Genomic DNA, 22,375 nt, shown 5'->3' on the forward strand with positions numbered 1-22,375 from the left:
AATTTAGGAATTTAAAAATATTTTTTAATCTCTATAATTTCAAAAATAATTTATTTTTGTCTCTTTTTTTTGTGCAGCATCACTGATCAAAATATATTAAGTCAATTGTGCATATCAATCAATAATAGTTGAATTTTTCGTAATATTTTTGTTTACAAAATCACTTGTAAGTAGATTCTATGTAGCAGATTTACCAATGAAGTATGGATAATAGGTATTTTTCTAAATTACAAAGACTATAAAGATATTTTTTCCAAAATAATTTGGAGAAAGAAAAAAAAAACTAATTTCTTGGACTAAAAGCATATGTAATCTGAGTTTTATATATTTATTTATCATATGTTTTCATAAGTTTTGACGTAATATTTTTGAAAGTGTAACCGATGTGAAAGTTTATTTAAAGATTTGTTTTAAATAAATTAATAAAAATTTACACAAGAGAATGACTTTAAGATCTTAAATAACTCAATGTGTATAATTTCAAAATATTACAGTAATAATAGTAATTTTAAATAAGCTTTACAACCCTTTAACTATCGCGTTTTTTTATTTTTTATTTAATCTTTCATTTGTAAGTTATAATTTAGTCCTATCCTAAAAAAAAATAATTTAGTCCTATCTTACAAGGTGTTAGACTATATCCATCATATTACACCATCAATCTTTATCAAACAGAAATTCTAACATGAAGAAGTATGAAAAGTGGTACATTAATAAAACACTATTTTTAACCGTTAAATTTAATAATAAAATAATTAACAGTTTAAATTTGTTACATGTAACTTGTTTATGAAAATTTTTGTATTTTACAGATTAGTCCTTGTTTAGGATTACTGTTTTGGCCGCCAACGGGTGGTGAGGACGAGGAAGACAACGGCAGCGAATGCGACGGCGAGACCGTCGAGGACGAGCCAGGGGTGGGGAGGGCCAGATTTGGAGGTGGCGAGGTTTAGGGTTTAGGAGAGGCCTTGAGAGAGTTGAACGTCACGGACAACGGAGAGGGAGAGGTAGCGACAGAGGAGGGACATGAGGCCGGTGGCGCCGAGGAGGAGGAGCTCGCGGCTCCGCTACCACCGTGCGAAGAAGGAGGCCGCGCCTCCACTACCATCGCGCAAACGAAGTCGTGCTTCCATTGCCACCGCGTGAAGGAGCCTGCGCTTCCGCACTGCCACGACGCGAAGGAGCCCACACCTTCGCGCTACCATCACGCGAAGGAGGCCGAACCTCCGCTGCCACCGCGCGAACGAAGTCACGCCTTCGTTGCCACTACTGTGCTGCCACCACCGTGGAAGGAGACGACCTCCGCTGCCACCATGCCTCCGCTGCCATCGCGCCTCTACAGTGCCTCCGCATATAATATAAGAACTATTTTACAATTTTAAACAAGTTGAAAAATCTACTATTGCAGGTCATTTTACTACCTCATGGATGAGGCATTTCTTTCAATGCTTCATGTTAGAACTGTTCTTTATCAAAAATCAAACTCTCCAAATATTTTTACCATGATATTATTTTTAATAATTTCTTTTATATTCTTTTTGCTCCAACTTTAAAATATAGATATTAAAAAAGATAGTGTTTGTTTAAAATACATGAAATATAATTTACACATATATTATGAACTTTTTGTTCATTTATGTATTCAAATATCTAATAAAATAGATATTATTAAGAAAAACTTTACAAAAATATATAATTTTTTAACACACATATATAAACTTTACAAAATATATAAAGTAAATATTATTAAGTAAACAATGCCCTGAATCAAACTAAACATTGTTAAACTTTGACTAGTTACTAAGTGAACAATGATGTTTGATTTGAGAATCTTTAGTACATCATTGACTTCTTGTCCAATGGTCATGGAGCTATCATCTTCTATCTACCATTTTAAGTATAAAAAAATACTAATGTTAGATTATTATAGATATTATATAAATATAAATACCAACAAAAAATTGTAATAATATTTTTTTTGCAAAAATTACACTGTTTCAAATAGAACTTCATAAGCTACTTTAAACTTCATTACTAACAATAATAAATTTATATTACATAATTAAAAATATATTTAAAACTTAAATTTAACTAATAAAATAAAATATTTCTTAATTTAAATAATTTACTTTTTATCTGTGATGTGCGGGCGAGTTTATATCTAGTTATAATTAAAAGTGAGTGAGAATTATTTCGAGAAACAGCAATGTCATATCTTTCGAAAGTGTTGTGCTCAAATGCAATACAAAACCTCATGTTTACATGATATTGGAAAAATATTAAATTAAAAAAAAAAATTAAAAGCTTTGACAGAAATCAAAGAAGGTTGGTTATATCGTTATATACAATTTTCGTCGTGTGCATGAATTCGTACTGACAAGTGACAACTATTTTAATTCAGGAAACAAGAAATAAATCTAAAATAAACCCCTCCCTTTCCCTTCAGAAAAGTGAACATTTATCAAAATTTTCTCTGCACAACATACACAGCACACAAAAATAAGGTTTCTTAATTATCAATGAAACAAGAAAAGGGAAAGGAGAGAGGGGAGAAAACCACCTTCAAAGATCAAAAATCAAAGAAAGAAAAGAACAAAGAATACTACGAATAAGACATGAAGAACTAAATCATGAATTCAGGCAAAGGCCTCTACTCCATTTCATGGAATAATGAAAATTAAAAAATGTCTTGTTTCGTGCTAACATTACTACAATTTCCAAACTATACTACAGCATTATTATGACCCTGCCCAGCTGATGAAGTTTTCGAGATTCTTTGAAGAGTGACCACCTTCTGCTATGTTATTCAAGGTCAATTCCTTCAGTTTCGATGACCTTTCTTTTATGCCTTCATCGCCAACAAGTTGTTCTACCTTCTTACTTATCTCTCCCTTTGATATTAATCCATTCTCATCCTTGTCTAATCCCACTCCAACTTTCCACACATCACAAATATATGACTTGTTAACAAACTGGTCCTTGACTAATGGCCAACACAAGAAAGGCACACCAGCACATACACCTTCGATGGTAGAATTCCAACCACAGTGACTAATGAAGTAAGCAATGGCAGAGTGGTTCAATATTTTCTTCTGTGGTGTCCATCCTACAATTTTGCCTTTACTTCCATGGAATTCGTCAGGGTATGTATTGTTTGCCTTGTTATCATTACAAGGAGGCACAACCCAAAGAAAAGGCTTGTTAAGGAAATCAAGTCCAAGAGCTAATTCCTTAAATTGGTTGCGGTCAATCAATGCCGAACTACCAAAGGCAACATATATAACTGATTGAGGTGGCTGCTGATCTAACCAGTCTATGCAAGTTGTGTCTCCTTGCCAGATTGAACTTTTGTTGGTGTCACTTTCCATCAATGGGCCAATTGGTAGGAGTATTGGTGAAATGGTAAATGCTGCAGGCTCAAGATCATATGTAGTGTTGCAAAGCCACCAGTCCCCTAACTTGATAGTTTGCATCTCTTGTGCAATATGATGAAAGAGGATCTTACCTAGGCCACACCATGGAAAGTTTGCTGTGTCCATCATTGGCATGTTTGGGGAGAGTTGAATTTCTTGTTTTCTGGTGGGGTTTCCTGTAATGACAAAAGTCATAAAACCTCTCGTGTTTGTACTTTCACTAGTAATAACTCAGAAATAAAGATCAACCATGGACAAGGTGAAGTTATAGATCAGATTTTCTCAGAAATGGTGTTAGCATCAGAATCAAGAGGAGTATTTCATAGGTAACACTTGGATTTATTCTCCTAACAATGTTTTTAGAAGTAAAACTTAACAAATATTTAGTGAATGATTTAAAATTTGAGCATTGCTTTAATCTGATATGGATGCATGAAGTAGCAAGAAAATAAGATGGTGATGGAACAGCACATGCATGTGTCCAGAATGTGTGGCCTATTGAGGAGAAAGTTTCATTCTGTTCATTCGTACATACTATTTGGTGTTAATCACTAATTATACCCTCAAAAATTTGACATCGAAGTACTAGAGTTTATGAAAACAAGTCTACTACCTATCTAGGTACATTTGGGTATTCTAAATCTCAATACAAAAGCACCACTATGCTCTCAAGCTACCCAACTTCCAAAACAGCTCTTTAGTATTTACATGTGTTTCTAAACATAACAGTAAGGTGCCAAACAACAAAATTTACTTCTACAAAACAATTAAAAATTGACACTTCTTGTTAATATAGAAGTAGAAGCAATTCAGGTTAATTGAGAAATTTAGTAGATGCAATTTGTATCGAACAATGCAAAATTTAACCATAAGTAATGATATGCAGCAGAGTAACATGAAGATTGGAAATTAGTACAAGTACTGTCCAACATGGTTTAAAATCTTTTCTGTCCCTTCTCAGAATGTAGCAATGAGTAAACATTATTCTTTACCATCTGAATCTATAGTTCCATCATCAATCAGCCTTGGGATGCAATCACATGTAGCCAACGAACTTGCAGATGCAGGCCACAGAAGAGCTCCTTTAATTCCCATTTTGTGGCCAACTTCCAAGGCCCAACCCATATTCACAGTGACAACAATGCAAGTGATGTTATTGTTAACATGCAAAGCATTGATATCTTGTATGAGCTTGGGAAGCATTGCATGCATGTGGTTTTTGATTGAGAAAATAACTTTCTTGTGGTCACTTCTGTCATCTTGAGGGTCCAAACCATCCGGGAGTGTCACAAACTCTATCTGGTGTCCGTTGGGGTTGTCTAGCCCAGCAACTTCTGTGTTTGCTCGTTTGTGGTGGAACTCTGTGTTTAGAAAAGTGATCTTGCAGCCATGTGTGGCAAGAACCTGAGACAAATGCATAAGGGGATTTGCATGTCCTAGCGTTGGATATGGAATCAGAAGAAAGTGAGGGACACCCATTTGCTTGAAAATTGGCTCTCAGTGCATGAATTGGAAGATGAAAGTGTGTGACTGTTCCTTAATTTAAAGTGAACTTGGTTGTAGTTAAAATTAAAAAAAGGCTTTTATATATTTATTATTACTAAGAAGATTCAACGTCCTAACGTGTTGCAAGGCTTAAAATTACTTTATGTAATTATCTTTTCAAATGTTGCACCCATCATATTTCTTTCGTAACAGTTAAAAGACTAGTTTTGTTGTCATTTGCTTTCTTCTCCTAATCTAAGCTTTAGAATTAAAATTAGGAAATTGATTCTCTTTAGTAAAATTAGCAAATTGATTCTCTTTAGAATTAAAGTGTCTTTCGTAGAACAAAGCTCAATTAAAATATAAAAATAAAATAAAATAAAATCATAGAACAAATCCGTATAAGGGATGATTAAGTAAGAATCTTATCTACAATTACATCATGTATAGCTTTATTTAAATGTTGAAGCGTGGGAACGTCACTAATATCTTATTATGAAGTGAAGTTTTAAACCTCTTTCGTCATTTTCTATTGTGTTTTTTTCTGTTTTCAAATTATTAAATTTCAATTTAATTGGGACGATAAATATTGTTCACAATCAAATATGAAATAGTTCAAATTTTAAATAGTAGTTTATACTTTGACCTGTTTAAAATTTGATCTAATCTGACCTATTTAATAAAAAGGTTAAACTTAAATTTTAAAAAACAATATATTTATTTAAAAATATTGAACTTAGATAAAAAATTATTTATTTAAAAATAATGAACTTAGATTTATACAAAAATTTGTTAGACTTGATAAATCAATATATTTATCTATGATATAATAAAAAAATATCGTTATTAACCATATAATTAAATAAATAAATTAAAATATAAAAATTTAAATTATTAATATTTTTTTACATTTTTACTGCACTTAAACATTTTATATTTTCTGTTCATACGAAATCAAGATATCGAAAATAAAAACTCTAGTAATTATATCTTTGTCTACTTTTTTTTATTTTTTATGGTTGATTATATATAAAAAAATATTTAATTTTTTTTTAATAAGATTATCTTTTTCATTACCGCATATGCTTGAGTGTATGTTAACATACATGAGTATGTGTAATTAGTTTTTTATTTTTTATTTTTTATTTTAAATTTTAAATTCTAATAATAATAGAGTAAATTATTTTTTATCAAAAAAAATAAAACATATATTTAAAAATATAATTATTGATTTATTTAAAAATTAAATCTATTGGTCTATTTAATATTATTAATACAAAATAAGGTTTTAAATAAAGTAATTATAAAATAGGCAACTTGTGAGACATTCCTCTCTCCACTTTCTTCTTTATCTCCCGTGATATCACCCCTTTATCATCCAAGTCAAATTCCAACCCAACCTTCCACACATCACAATTATAAGCCTTGTCCAATAGTTGGTCAGCAAAATAAGGCCAACACAAGAAAGTTATCCCGGGCCTAACACCTTCAACTGGGGTGCCCATTTTAAAATTTTGTCACGAGTGTCTCTAAATTTGTTAGTGTATGTGATTTTTGTGCTGCCACTAGCATCCTCACGCACAACCCACAGAAAAGGCTGGTTAGTGAGGTCAAGTCCAAGTGCTAGTTTATACTTTATACTCAATAGTCCCGGCGAGATAGCTCCGGGCGTCCTGATGTGACAAATGTCTGCGTATATTTGTTTCTCGAAATTGAATAAAGGGTGAGACCATGTATAATTAAATAAAGGGCATCCTTTATGCTACAATGACCAGAGAGGGCTTAGCTGGAGTGCTAAAAATTGCGTTTGTTTTACCTCATTTTTAGATAGATCAACAAAGAGGAAAAAAGAGACAAATATTATCGAGTATCTTATTATTATGTAATACTATATAGCATTCCTAAGTGTATTTGTCAATATGCCTAAACTATATTAACATGAATTGAGCAGCCTTTGTGCTTCCAAATTCAAATTCAGCCGTGGTATTTATCAACAGCATTCCAAGTGCTACATATATGTAATTCATAGCCAAAAGACTGAACAAAATCAAATAAACTGTAAAACAGAAGAGATGAATGAATCCCAATTTTTATAGTTAAACCTGCTTGCCTAAACAATTATAACCTTTTTTTTTTTTTTAAATGAATCTGAAAAAATACAGAATTAATGACTTCAAGTTGACTTCGGAGATCGTCAAGCTCATCATCATTTGTCACTGATAGGAGATTCAAGAGTGAGCAGGTTTTGAAACTCAAGCGCACTAAGAAGTTCGTGAGTGAGACCTTCAAGCAAGACATCTGTAAAACTCCACTAGCCATTACAAAATGAACTATAAAAATGAAACAAATCTAGACTCTTTCAGGTAGATGCTTTTGCAGCCAACATTGTCATTACAAAAAACAGCAGGTGCACAAAAAGGCACCTGATCTGGATAAATTAAGTTAATTAACTTGGGGTAACATACGATTGAAATAAAGTTGGAAGACAAATGGAGAAAACTAAATGATAACATTCCAAGAATGGGCCAGATGAAAAAAAACTCCACTAGCCAAGTGTAGAGAGATTTTCCCATATGGGTTAAAACAAACATGGGAATCCACATCAGCAGCTTTATAGCCAGTATCACGTATGCAAAGAAACTATGGAAAGATATCCAGCATTTTAGCTTAATTAACTCAATGAGCTTTCTAATAAGAGGCCCGTAATTTTAGGCTTTAAAAAGTGATTCATTTTTAAGAGATTCTTATATAAGCAAAAGCTGATTTGTGTTTGGTTACAATTTTTAAATTAAAAAAAAAAAAAAACACTTTTTTAAAACTTCCTATCTCTAGCAGCTGCTTTTTTGAGAAGCAACTCAGTTTTCCACCTTTTTTCTGCTTGATTATTTAAAGAAGTTTGTCAAAACATTTCTAAAATTCCAATAAGTACTTTTTTTTCTTAAAAATAACTGTTTTTTATAGGGGGAAAATAACATTTAACCAAGCGGGCTCAAGAACTTAAGAATATGATTAAGGAATAAGGATCCAATTAGAAGAAGTTAGTTAAATTTTCACTAATGACATATGTACTTGTTTAAGTTTTTGACAGAACTTGTGAAGACAGCTTATGATGTCAATGAGTTGTTTTCAACTTATTTAAATAAACTCTTCAAGATAACTTATAAAATGTTAAAAACAGCTTTCAACATATAGTCCATATATGGATTAAATTCTGGAACTTTACAACATAGAACCAGGTTAATTAAATTCAATTATTTACGAAAATCAATCGTCAATGGTGAATAACGACCAATTTCAAATACAAACACTCATCAGAGGAGGTGCACATGCAAAACAGGCTGTTTCACCAGGAATAAGTAATTGAATATGACCATATACAGCATCCTCAGCAATACCAGTTCAAGTTTTATTTGTACGAGTTTTGCATACACAGTAAATTCTCTGAAGCAAAATCAGCCGACTGTACAGATTGCTGTACACAACATCAGCACATATATCCTGGCAACGCAGGGACAAGAGGAGGAATTGATAGAGCTTGAAAATTTATACAAATGCATCAAAGAAGTGAATGCCCCAATTCCCAAGCAACTACCTTAACTCTGGAGTATCCACCTGGTTCAGCCTTAGTGAGATTAGCAACATGTTCAACGTGCATTTGAATGTTCAAAACAAAAGAAAAGTCTAGTGCAATTGAATGCTCAAAACAAAAGATAAAAAATCTAAGCAAATCAAGCAAATGCTACATAAATGTATTATATACAGATGAATGACACTGTTACAAGCTCAATATGATTTAACTTAAGAAGATGAGGATTGATTTGTTCTAGGATGTGAATTGTAGAATCAAGAATCAAATGAAAAGACGGGAAAATACCTTGAATATGAATATGAAATTGGACTCTGCCCAAATGCTAAATTGAAATTGCAACAGAAGGCAACATTTTTAATGCCTCCTCGGCTCATGCATTTGTTACTTGGTAGCACGCCTTCTGTCACACCAGTGTGCAGCCAATGACTCCATAGTCATGCCATGTTTACAGGTTTTGTTTTTAAGATAATTATTACATGCATAATTGACCATAAGAGAATTTGAAACAGTGCAAATATCAAGAAAAGGGATAAGAATTACCTCCAGCAGTTTCAGAATAAGTTATTATTCAAAATCACATATTGCTTAAAATTAATTCTCTAAAAACCTTTGGCTAGAATTTTGCGAAAGAATGAGTATTTTCCATGCTTCCCTTCTGAGCTTTTGTCTCACTCTAAATATGTAATTTTTCAGATGCCTTGCCTCAACTTCATGCTTGATGTGCATTATGCATGGGTCGTTACCCTGAACTGGATCTAATTTTGCATGCTGTCATGAGCTGAGAGATGGTTGAAGTTTATGATAACGGCTACGAGATTTGGGGGCCTAAAGTTTATGATGATGAAGAATGGGACCATGAAGATATGTAGTAACTAGTAACCTTAAGGGTTGACATGTTATTTAGGCACCATTGTATGGCCCATCAGTAGTTTTGTGCCAAACTTCCATATAGGTGCTAACAAACGAAGTTAAAATTTATTAATCTGAATTCTGAATCTGAACTACAATGCATTTAGGTGATGCACCAGTAAAATATTGTATGCGGAAAGGAGTATGAACCCTAGCAAACTTTTTGTGAATCTTAATATATATGACAATGTATGATTATATTCAGTTTTTTCAATTTAATCATAGCTATGTTAAAGCATTTAAATTGAAAACAAATTTTAAAGACATAATAAGTATATCATGATATGATCATGATGAGGACCATAATAGTTTAAAATTAAAATCTAACCATAAAATGATATTATACTGTTCAATAATAGAAGTTTTATTACAAGCTTCATTTTTTTTCATGCTCAGATATTTTAGGAACCCTTCACCTAACTTATTTTATATAGGTTTATATTAGATAGATAAGATCGCAAAGGAAAAGAAAATGTTTATTTTTGTCTAACATTATTTTGACAAATATTTTTGATGCTCAACTTCACACTTATGTTTTATAATATAAACATTGATCTCTACAATATTTTTCAAAATATAAGTACAACTCCTTTTATAAAAATAAAAATAACATCAATCAATGTTTTACTAAGGGAGAGTTTAAGGGGCTGTGATCAAAATATACTGTTTTATTTTTCTTCCCTTTACAGTAAATTATCATCATCAAAAAGGGGGAGAATGTGGAAGAAAATATACACAAATGTTTTGATGATGCCAAAGTGATTATAAAACATTGAAGAAGAATCAAGGTTGAACTAAAGTAAGTTGATGCAAGAACAAGATTTCAAGTGTTACATAAATAAGTCTTGTCAACTTAGCTAAGAATGTAAAAGAATCTTTTAGAATTGCAAGTATGTTTGGCCTTGAGAATAAGTTTTCAAAAATCTCAAATTAATCTCTTTAAATTTAAGCAAGTTTTAAATTTTTGAAAGTAAGTAAAAATGTTTTTGAAAGACTTAACAAAATCTTTAAAGAATAATTCAAATCATTTCTTAAAAGAGATTTGTGAAAGAAATTATTGATATGAAGTTTTTTACATAAAAGTTTTTGAAACAATGCAAAAATATGTTCTAGTAATCCATTACTAAACCTTGTAATCCATTACTAAACCTTGTAATCCATTACCAGAACAAGGAAACTTCAAAGTTTAAATTTTGAATACAAAATGTGTTTTGATAATCGATTACCAGACCTTGTAATCGATTACTAGAAGAGAAAACTTCAAGAATTTGAGTTTAAAAGATACATCGTTTCAAATTTTTTGAACTTAAAATCGTTGTAATCGATTACCAAGTCTTGTAAACGATTACCAGATTATCTTTTCTAAAAAATTATAGAGAGTTACAACTTTTCATGAAAAGACATAACCTAAGAAACAATTGTCTGTAAATACCTATAATTTTTCAGAAAAAAGTTACAAACTCTATTATGAAAAAGTCATATACAAAAACATCTTGGTCAAATTCATTTGTATTATTCTAAAAGAGTTCATTAAGATAAAAATGTATATCTACTCTTAAAAGAGAGTTATTCTGTAATTCCAAATTGATCATTGGATCTGCGAGGGAGAAAGAATTTTTCTCCTTATTGGTTTTTGAATCTCAACACAAGAAAAGGAAGTTCCGAGGTGTTGAAAGATTCAAGTCTTGTAAGAGTTACAAGAATAGGGAAAATCTCAAGTTGGAGACTTGAGGACTGGATATAGTCAGGATTAGCCGAACCAGTATAAATTGAGTTTGCAATTCTTCTTTCCCTACACTTTTTAATTACTTGTTATTAATTGTGATTGAGTAGTTTGTATCATCATTCATTCTTTACATATAAATTTATCTGAGGAATTGAATTTGTAAGAAAGTAATTTGAAAAAGTTTTATAAGAGACTATTTGACGAGGCTATTTGACTAACAATATTTTATTGAGACTTAAATTAGTCAAATTTATAAGTTGATTGTACTATATATTTTGAGCACACAAATAAGGATAGGTACTAGTTTCTATTCTACTATTTATCCAAAACTTTTATCACATTTTGAAGTCTAAATATTGGACAAAAGTCTTAGGTTAGTAACTCAAAAATAAATGAAATGTCAGATTAAATTTAGGAGTTAAGATCTAGGACATTACAGTGATTCTCTTATATAACTGGCAAGAATAAAATCTCAGTATTCTGTACATACTATGGATAAGTCTGTTTCATTCCAATGGAAAGGAGCAAAATGCTGCAAAGCAACACCTATTTGAATATCAATAGCAACCATCCGTATATTCAAAAGCAAGCTGGTTGGCAAAAATAAGCATAACAGCACAAAAGTCAAGTAGACCATCTATAAAAAGAATTGATATCACATGGCATATGAAATGTAGTAAAATGTTTTCCTATGATCACAATCATTCGTGCAGACTAACAGCTCTCACCTCTTGCTTAATGCATGTACATATTTTACGGATATAGTTGTGCATCAATACTCAATACTCCACCATGATTGTGGTATCTTTCTTTTTTATCAAGGATTAACATAAACGCACATTTCATTTTGTAAATTTTAACTGCTCTTGTCCCTCCAATGTAAAACATGCTGGAATGCTTATCCACTATAAAGATGACTCCCTGAACATGTTTGCTACCGAAAATTTCACCCGCTTGCAAAATCACCTCCACTATCCATCCGCTGCAAAGAACAAACAAAAGGAACAGATCTAAATATTTACAATGACTGAAATATCAATATCATAATAGCTTTATAGTACACGGCAGAAGGAAAAGCCAAAATTAACAACTCATCATAGTGCTATGAATTCGCACATCCATTAGCTAACTTGTTTTGAATTTCACCCTAAACAGGACAAGGACACCAGGTACTATTGCTATGAAGCCACCCTAGAGATGAGCAATAGTGATTTCTATGGACATTTTATTTTTTAAGTCAGCTTTAAAAATGTCTAAATATACTGGATGTCCGAATGTTGACAACTCTATCTCATCCACTCACCAATTTTCTTCAAATTTAATCCATTAGTAAGTACATCCCACCATTTTTGGCCAAGCTGGGCTACATATGATGGGCTTAGCCCATTATGTTTCCCATTTATGAACCAATTGGGTTTTGGCAGTTTAAGTCAGCTTAAAGCAAGCTGGTTTTGGCTGAAAGTTTTGAAAGAAACTAGACCAGCAATCTTTAGAACCCATAGAATAAAACTCACCATTCTTTTGCTGACATAAGGCTGTATCTTGATTGGCATCTCAGATTGAGTTTCAACATTTAACTTCTGTTTCTCCCTCTCAAATTCTTTTCTGGATTCTCTTCTGCTACCAGATTGCCAGACTCTACCAAAATTAGGAAGCCAGTTGGCATCATACTCATTCCTTACAGTTTCTCCCCTCTTTTTCTTCTCCATTTCAATCTTTCTCTTTTCAGCCCACGCTGCTCCCACCCGTTTTGGATTCAACTTCTTGGACTTTCCTAACTTGTTTGAATGGGAGACAGGGTCTCCCAAAACAGGCTTAGAATATATCTGAACTACCTCTGTTGCTTCAACCCATGGTGGAGGTGCTCCAGAATGAAGATTTCCACCAGCACTTTCAGTATGCCCAGAAGAGATTGGAATTAACAGTGGTAGACCTGAAAACGCAAAAGAATCATATGTAGAAAATGCACCATGATATTGATACTAATTCACCACCACATTCAACCTCTATGCTACCTATCCATGAGAGAGTTACACTGGCATAGTAAAATCTTAAAACTCTTTCTCTGCATTCATATAAGTCTTAAATATTTTGCACATGTGTACAAATACAGCAATGCAACTGAGTGTACATATTCGATTAGCATATGCTTTGCAGCTTCACAGAACACTATAAGAATGGAAGAAAAACAACATTTTCATAATTACAAATAGATACCCTGATGACTGCTCCCTCCGCTTACCATTCTACCGTTGTTGTGCACCTGGCACATTCATACAAAAATGCAAAACTTTTTATCAGTACTGAATTACATGTTAAATTAGACATCTACAAATTGGGAAGAGAACATAAGTCAGAATAGTGTTAAAAAATAAATTAGATGTTATAAAAAAGTACAAGAACGAAGTGTGTGAAGCCAACCATAATCCATGATCATCAAGACATGAACATTAGATGACTTAAAATTAGGCAAAACTTCAAACATATTGACCTTGCTTCCTTACCAATGAAGTTACCAACCAATGACTGCTGAAAGCCTAAAACTCAAACAGTTAGATTACAATGACTAATGCGAAACAAAAAGCCTAAGACCAAACATACCTGTTTATTACACGAGTAACCATCACTTGACCTTTGTCTACCATCACAAGGGAGAGAATGGTTTCTCCTTTCAACTGAGACACAAAATAATCACAGAGAAAATAAGTCCCAGATTCATCAAATCTCACACGAGGATGATAGTCGTAAAGAGTAAAAACTGACATTTCCAATAAACATGAAAAGCATACCCGCAAAATCTTGCAAAGCAAAAGGAATTGCGGCAGAACTCGCTTCTGAAGAGGTGGCAACGTTGGCGACTCCGGAGAGTCCTGAACACGATATCTGAGACTCATTCGTATAGCATTGTAAAGGCAAAACAGCATTTGAAGGATACGATTTCACAGAATGGGAATAAACATTTTCTAAACTATCAACATTTCCACTGTGGACTTGATTATGGATATCATCACTTGAAGGACCAAACACCTTTCCGCGACATCCCTCACTCGCTTCATCCTTTCGAGCCACGCACCTCTTCTCCCACTGAACTCGCAAAATAACAACAACCGATCAGCAATTGTTTCTTAATTCCACAAAGCTAACAAAAACACGTGAAAACAAAATTGATACAATTCATGCATCACCTTGGCTACATCGTCATCGGAAACCATAAACGCGTCCAATTGATCCGCAGCAGCGCCGTATTTCCAGAAGAAGTGCTTCAAATTCTTCACGTGTTCGGCGCTCGAGAGGTGGCGAATCGCATTAGCACTGGAAGGGGGAAATTACGATTTAGACCTTGGCTAATAAATTTTTTAAAAAAAATAAAAAAAGTGGATAGCGTACCAGGCAAAGGAACTAGAGTGTTCTTCGATGTCTTGGTCGCAGAAAACGCACCAAATGCGATTGCGAGAGGCGAGTTGGGAATCGAGAGGGATAGGAGCGTTGAGGAAGAAGCGAACGTCGGAGAGCTTGTTGCGGAAGCGAGAGAGGAAGGTGGAGAGGGATTTCTTGTGGTTGGGGAAGTACTTGTGGCGGAGACCTTGGTTGTGGTTTATGTTGCACGCTTTGCAGAACTCGTATTCGGCTTTCTTCTTCTGCTTCGTTGTTCCCACTCTCGCGTTCTCGCTATCGTGTTGCTCCTCCATGATCCACCACGACGAATGAACTCGTTTCCTTTTCCAACCGCTGAAGCCGAACCTTTGGAACTGGGAAAATAGGAATTTTAGCGCTAAACTAGAGGGGACTACGTGAATCCATTGGGCCGTTACAACGGGAATTCATTGAGCCGCTACAATGGGAGTCCACTGGGCCATTATTCTAATAAGATATTGTGCAAGTACAGTGAGTGCTAAGGGACGTAAAACATGCAACAACAAATAAAGATTGGCTAATGATATATACATCATTTTTTTTTGTATAAGACACCTCCTTTATTTTTATTTTTTTAAAATCTTAAAATATTTATATTTTTTCTTTTTTAAATTTTTAATTTTATATATCTAACTTTTAATTTATTATTTTTTTCTTTTCACATATCTCCTTCTTTCTTTTTTTCAATTTTTACATGCACTATCTTGTCTTCCTCTAATTTCTCACCTATTTTAGTGGATAGTTTTAGTTCTTTTGATTTTTATATTACCTTCTTATTTTCTCATGTCTTTCACTTTTTCACATGCACCAAAATTATAAAATTGGTAGACGACAATATTGTAAGTACGTGTAACTTCCTCGACTATTTCTATCAAACTAGACATATTTTTTCTTCTAACACTTCCTTTCCTTTCACCCCTCCAAAAACCTTAACATTAAGTTTAGTGTTATGAAAAAGACATTTTCACTATTCTAGAGTACTACGCGGATAGTGAAATCAGTGAGAAAACTGAAAGAGAAAAAATAATAATAATGTAAAACTAAAAAAATTAAAATTACCTATCAAAATAGGTGGGGGTAAAGAAAAATTAAGAAGATTCATGTGAAAATAAGGGAAAGAGATATTTAAAAAAATGTTAAATTAAATATTAGGAGTGAAAAATTAAAAAATTAAAAATAATAAAAATTAAGAATATTTTAAGAATTTAATTATTTTAAAAAAAAAAGAGAGTATACCTTATAAAAAAAAATTAAAAATGGTGTATATATCATTATCCATGAAGATTTTACATGTAGGACTACTCTTCATCAAAATTTTAATTATGGCTTCTTTCAAAGGAGTTTTTAATAAATATTTAATTTAATTTTAATTATGCTACGTGAGATTTAAAATCGGATAGAGATAACTGATTTTAAATCTCCGATGTTAAAATTGTTTCTTACACTAGCGAAAGTAGTGATGCTAATAGTTTTTGAATTTTTCAAAAAATGTTATAAATTTTAAAACTTAATTTACAAAATGTGCAAAAAAAATTATTCTATTATAAATTAGTATTTTTTGGGTCATCATGTTATTATTAGTGTAAAAATTTTACTGACTTTTGTGGGAGAACCTGATTAGCAACTTTTAAAATTTAGGGTCAAATATTTTTTTTTGTTTTAAAAAATATATCTATGTGTAATATATATATTAAACATTAATATATTTATGTGTTATTTCTATTGAATTAATCTTATGTAGTAATTTCGGTGTTAATGTTATTTTATGTAAAATATATAACGTTCTTATGATATATTTTTTCTATAGTTTAAACTACATACAAAGAAATATGGTTAAACTCATTGAACAGTGAATACATCAAGTGTAACATCGAAAGCGTATATAGTTTTCAAACGTCTCACTTTAGCCCTTGCAATTTCCACTTCCAGCATTCTTCTTCTGCATGCATATATGTCAGTTGCTGAAGAACTTTCCTTCTTCTCCATTTCAGAGGCTCAGTTTTCCCAGTTAACTTTTTAGCTTCTAGGTTCACTTTTTCATCGTAAAATCTGTGCCTTCCATTGTGCCTAATTCTATCTTATTTCCTGCAATACATTAAATGCTTTTTGGCTTTCGTTTCCCTTTTTTGTTTTCCAATGAATGTTAATTTAAATTTAAATTATATTGACACTTTTAATTACCTTTTGTTATTCCATTCCATTTAAACTAAAATAATAAATAGATTGTCACCTGAAGTGACACGTGTCAATATTTACCATCTATTGGTATTTATTTTAGTTAATTTTTTATTATTCCATTTGAAGTTAAATTTAAGAAAATCATTAAATTGGTGGATATTAAGAGATTGACACTTGAAAAAAAAATTGCATCTTGTGTGTCTTATATGAAACAAGTTTGAAAAACTTCTTTAATAATTTCGTTTTGTGAAAATAAAATATCATTACGAATTAAAATTATCATTATAATATATTATTAAGAATTTATCTTGAATGTTGCTCAAGTGCAACATTGCCACTCATTCTTTTTCGGTAGAAGGGCTTACGAGAATTGGCATTTGCATTAGAGACTATCAAGATGCTTTTATTAGAGCCCGTTCAACCATGATCAAAGGTTGTGCGGAGTCTCACGTTGGTAAAGTTTTTGCTTTTCTTCATGCCATCAATTGGACTCATAACCAGAACTTGGAGAATATTATTTTTGAAACAGATTGTAATCGTATCTCATCCTATTTCTCCAATCAGCATTTTGTTGATGTAACTGAATTTGGTTACTTTCTTGACCAATGTAAGCCTATTATCCCCAAACTCTCATGTGAGTTTCTCCCCTAGATCTGCCAACATTGTTACTCATAAGCTTGCTAAAGCAGCAATAGATAGTGCAAATCTTTGTGATTTTTTTCACATTCCAAATTGTATCGTTTATGATATTCTTAATGATAAGAGTAGAGCTGTCAAAGTGAGCTTAGCCCGGTGAGTCAACCCGGCCCACCACGAGTTTGAGCCGGGTTGGGCAAAAAAAACAATTAAAAATTTCAGTACGGGCTAATTTTGAACTCGGCTCACCCGGGATTGAACCCGTGGTGAGCTGGACTGACCCACCAACCCGTAATAAAAAAAATGAATAGTTATTGGGCCAATGCAGCCCATTAGGGTTTCATTTGAGAAATCACGTCAGTTCACACACTCTCACTCTCACACCCTCAACAGACCCTTTCACTCTCACACCGCACAGCACCACACTAACCACCAATCCACCATAGCTGCCACCACACTAGCCACCAATCCACCATAGTTGCCACCACACCACACCGCACTGCATAACTGCCACCACATCGCATCGCTCCGCATAGTTGCCACCGCACCACACCACAAGCCACCACGCGCACTGCAAGCCGTCGCATGCACCGTGAGGCACTACAAGCCACGAGCCACCGCCAGCCACCGCGCCACACTACGTGCACCGTGAGCCACTACGAGCCATCGTGAGTTTTTTGGACTTTAATTGTATATTAAAAAAAAGTAAATAAAAAAAATTACATTTTTTTTAAATTAGGTGAGCCAACCCGTAGTGGGTCGGACCGGGTTTAATTTTTTTCAGCTCACTAATAAATGAGCCAGGTTGAATTAGCCCACCAAATGATCAACCCGTGATGGGTCGGGCCGGGTTACCTGTTTTGGCAGCTCTAGATATGAGCTAAGTTTCTATTTTTCAAAATAAAAATCCACTTTGAATAATTGATACAAAAACACATCATGGATTACTCATACATGTGTAGAAAAGGACAAAAACATAAACAAAAAATATAAAAAGAACTTTGAATAAAGTGGTACCAACGTGAAAACCCAACACTACAACTCTCAATCAAAATTTATCTTCAGTAATTTTTTTGGCTAAAACCCTAATTTGATCCCTTATAATATTAAAAAATTTTAATTTGGTCTCACTTTGATTTTTAGTTTCAATTTAGTCCTAATTTATTTTAAAATACTTCAATGCGAGACTTCTGTCCAAATTTCACAAATGGTATTAAAGGTCCATGAGAATCACACATTTGATTCCAAATCACGACCATGATTCTCATGGTACTAAATCTTGGTGGGAGAGGGCTTTTCTTCGTTTTTGTTCTCGTTCTTTGTTCTCCAATCACCATCGACATTGGTACTAAATCTTGGTGGGAGAGGGCTTTTCTTCGTTTTTGTTCTCGTTCTTTGTTCTCCAATCACCATCGACATTGGTATGTTCACCTCCACCTTATTGTAACTAACTTTATTTTATTATCCGAATTTCTCTTTTTAAACTAATTTCTTATCACTCATTATCTCCACTTTTTTAGTAGATTATTCCTTATTCTTATTTATTATTTTTTAATTAGCTAAAACTGCATTTGGAATAAAAACAACCTTATTGTAACTAACTTTATTTTATTATCCGAATTTCTCTTTTTAAACTAATTTCTTATCACTCATTATCTCCACTTTTTTAAGTAGATTATTCCTTACTCTTATTTATTATTTTTTAATTAGCTAAAACTGCATTTGGAATAAAAACAACAGAACGAATGTTGAGAGTGGGATTTGAACCCACGCCCTTTCGGACCAGAACCTTAATCTGGCGCCTTAGACCGACTCGGCCATCTCAACATTGTTGATAAGGAACTAAATGTAACGATATTTCACAGTTATTTAACCAAAGATCAATTACATTCATCTCAAAAGCGTTTTATATGAAAAAATCCATATACTTCTCTTTATTCTTTTTACACACACAGCTTTATTCTCTTTCTATCTTTATAATTAATATATATATATATATATATATATATACACTTAAATTTATTCTCCATCTTTATAATGAATAAAAAAAATATTTTTATAATCATTTCAAATTAATATTCTTTTATCTTTACCTGTATATTTAACTTTTACAACTACTGCGCTCCTTAATCTTAGTCTAGCTTGTAGTGGGAATGAAGTGGATTTAGTATAAACCATGAAAATGTGGGAAAATCTCAAACTTAAATGCTCTAAGTATGAATAACGTATGAAATATTTGTTAATTATAACATAACACATTTGACTTAAGTCATGCTATAAATTAGTGTTTCGCAAACATGTTTGGGAGTTGTATTTTATTTTTGTAAAAACTTATTTATGGAACTCATTGCAAAATGTAATTTTCCCAATTCTAATTCTTTTTTAGAACTTAGTTTCCGAAATAGTAAAATATTCATTTATAGAGCTAAATTTTAAAATGCAAGTATTTTTATAACTTCTTAAAATTTATTTGTTGGAACATTATTAAACTGAATTCTGAAAATTAAGTTTCAAAGATTTACATATTTCTAAAAATATGTTTTAGAAATTAGTTTTCAAAAATGATAAATTATATATATATATATATAGAGAGAGAGAGAGAGAGAGAGAGAGTGAGTGTGAGAGAAGTACAAAAATATAAAGGGAATGTGAAAAGGAAAAGGAGAGGTGCAAATAGAATCCCCTGGCAAGCCTGTAACACATTTGAGTTTTTGGGCTCAATTTTTTTTCAGGTTATTTACATTGGGCCGTACGATTTTCTTTGAGGAGGAGTTTGGGCTTAAATTACTATATGTGATTCATGAACTTTTTAAATAAAAATATATATATAAAAAACCAAATGCATAAAAGTTAAATTTGTGTTTTCTTGTTGTTATTTCTAAGCTTATTTTTATTATTTGTTGTTCGTTTTCTAATGTTTGACTCAGACAAACTAGTTAATATTGGATGTATAAAAATTTAATAGTATTTTTAGTTTTAATTTCATTTTTTTATTAAATTAGTCTTTTGGTCTCAAATATCATTTAATTCACAATTTTGATTCATTAATTTTTAATTTCTCATTTAAAATAAATTAAATTAAAATTTAAAATAAATTAAATTAAAACTAAAATAATGATTAAAACATCTCCTAATTTTTTAAAAAAATACACATCACTTTCATAAAAAAAATGAAGTAGAGATTTTCAATCCTATATTATTTTTTTACTTAATTAAAAATCTATTAACTCAACAAGTAAATGAACCCATTTTACAATAAAAGAGAAGAGAATGATAGGATAATAAGTATTTCACAACTCACTTAAAACTAGAGTCGTCAAAGTGGGCCGGGACCCGTGGGTTAACCCGGCCCACCTTGAAAATGAGCCGGGCCGGGCAAAAAAAGTTTGAAATTTTATAGTAGGTGGGTATATCTCAACCCGACCCACTTTGACCTAGCCCACTTAGGCTAAACTCGTGGTGAGCCGGGTAGCCCACCAACCCACCATTTTTTTTGCAACAAAAATTTAAGCATGATTTGTAGTTAATTTTGTATAATGGGATATTGAAAATTTTTATTTTAGACTTTTATCATGATTTGTATTTAATTTTGTATGATGATTGATTATTAATGATGCTAATTTTATGACTATTATGTTAATTTATAATTAATTTAAAATTTTGAATTTTGTTGATAATTTTTTTTTTTAATTTTTGGTGGGCTAGTGGGCTGGCCCGTATAACCCACCAACCCGTGGTGGGCCAGGCCGGGCCAAATTTTTTTTAAGAAAATTAAAAGTGGGCCAGGTTGGGTTGGCTTGTTTTTAAAGTGGGTCAAGGTGGGCCGGCCTACATGGGCCGGGTTGGCCCGTTTTGACAACTCTACTTAAAACAAATAGATGAAAGAGATTAACCCGTTTTCAGGTTCATTTTAAAACCATTCAAGAAGATCTGATATACACTTCATCACTTGAAAAAGAAAGGGGAGATATGTATATGTGCTTCATATAATAGCACCTTTGTAAATTGTTCATACAATTATGATATAAGTTGACAAAGAGGGGCCAAGCTAAACCAACGACAAAGGGTGGGGAGTGGTTGGCCACAACTTGAGCAAAGTCGTGCATGGGATGGGTGCCATGCCCCTAAATACAATATCTCCCTAAATCTCAAGAACTAGTATCAACCATTTAATTTGGTTGGTATAATGTATTGTTTTTTCCCATCTTAATTTCTTCTCACAAAAAACAGATATGTACTCGACAACTTTCAGTCTTATCCCCATATATTGCAGTCCACATCATTGATGTTAATTTGATCTATCATAAGTTTGGAAAGCAAAATCCTCATTAACATATTCAACAAATTAATATGTTAACATAGTGATCAAATACTTTACACTCACACATTATGATACAACAATTTATTTAAGAGAAAATATGTGTATAATATCTACACATATAAAAACTTATCAGGTTTCAATAATAATCACAATATCATAGGTAAGGTTAGTTTTTTATTCAGTAGATTAGAAAATATATATGACAAAAAAAATAAAATAAATACACCTCTAAGGACCCCACAATGTAAATCAATATTTATCTACACCAATACGACTCCACCAGAGAGTTGATCCTTCATACGCTACCCAACCCTATTTTTTTTCTTCAATTTTAGTGATCAGGTTCAACTCGCTTATAATATCTCAACAATTTATGTCAATTATGTGGCTTTTTATCTACTTGCACAACCACATTTTTTAGTGGGCTTGCATCACATGCTGAGATAATTGAGCATTTGTGTTCTATTCTTGCGGGTGTTGATTTTATTTTAATTAGGCACTTGAATAAATTCGTTTAAATTTTCTATTCTGTGTATTAATTATGAAGCGGATGAATGTTAATGTAGTCCAAAATGAGATTTTGTATCCTTCTAATTATAGAAGAGCCGTTTTAAGTTGACCATTTTATATATATAGAAGCTTCCATTCAAGAAAAGCACAATTTCAGAAAAACAATCATGTATAAGCAATGCATTGGAAACATC

At 32.3% G+C, this 22,375-nt stretch overlaps 2 protein-coding genes and 1 non-coding gene across 4 annotated transcripts; all 3 read right to left on the reverse strand.

Moving 5' to 3' along the window:
- Positions 1-2,267: 2,267 nt before the first annotated feature.
- LOC109797978 (UDP-glycosyltransferase 83A1) lies at positions 2,268-5,114 on the reverse strand. Its single transcript, XM_020358161.3, has 2 exons — positions 4,406-5,114; positions 2,268-3,589 (listed from the first exon to the last, which is right to left on the reverse strand). Exons 1-2 carry the CDS (start codon positions 4,890-4,892, stop codon positions 2,739-2,741), a joined length of 1,338 nt encoding a protein of 445 aa, XP_020213750.1. The 5' UTR covers positions 4,893-5,114; the 3' UTR covers positions 2,268-2,738.
- A 6,637-nt stretch (positions 5,115-11,751) lies between these two features.
- Positions 11,752-14,943, reverse strand: LOC109795653 (coiled coil protein). 2 transcript variants are annotated; one of them, XM_029270822.2, is made up of 8 exons: positions 14,510-14,943; positions 14,308-14,434; positions 13,912-14,206; positions 13,724-13,797; positions 13,627-13,659; positions 13,340-13,385; positions 12,637-13,055; positions 11,752-12,104 (listed from the first exon to the last, which is right to left on the reverse strand). In XM_029270822.2, the coding sequence occupies exons 1-8, from the start codon at positions 14,809-14,811 to the stop codon at positions 12,069-12,071; spliced, it is 1,332 nt and encodes a 443-aa protein (XP_029126655.1). In that variant the 5' UTR covers positions 14,812-14,943; the 3' UTR covers positions 11,752-12,068. The 2 variants fall into 2 exon arrangements, with proteins under 2 accessions (XP_029126655.1, XP_020210727.1); XM_020355138.3 differs by lacking the exon at positions 13,627-13,659 and having other exon boundaries at positions 14,510-14,940.
- Positions 14,944-19,096: 4,153 nt separating this feature from the next.
- TRNAL-AAG (transfer RNA leucine (anticodon AAG)) lies at positions 19,097-19,177 on the reverse strand. The gene has a single exon. It is a non-coding gene; the product is annotated as a tRNA-Leu (tRNA).
- Between the last annotated feature and the right edge of the window lie 3,198 nt (positions 19,178-22,375).

The sequence above is a fragment of the Cajanus cajan genome, chromosome 6, assembly GCF_000230855.2.
Source record: "Cajanus cajan strain Asha chromosome 6, NIPB_CcT2T_4, whole genome shotgun sequence".
In the NCBI taxonomy this organism is placed as follows: Eukaryota; Viridiplantae; Streptophyta; class Magnoliopsida; order Fabales; family Fabaceae; genus Cajanus; species Cajanus cajan.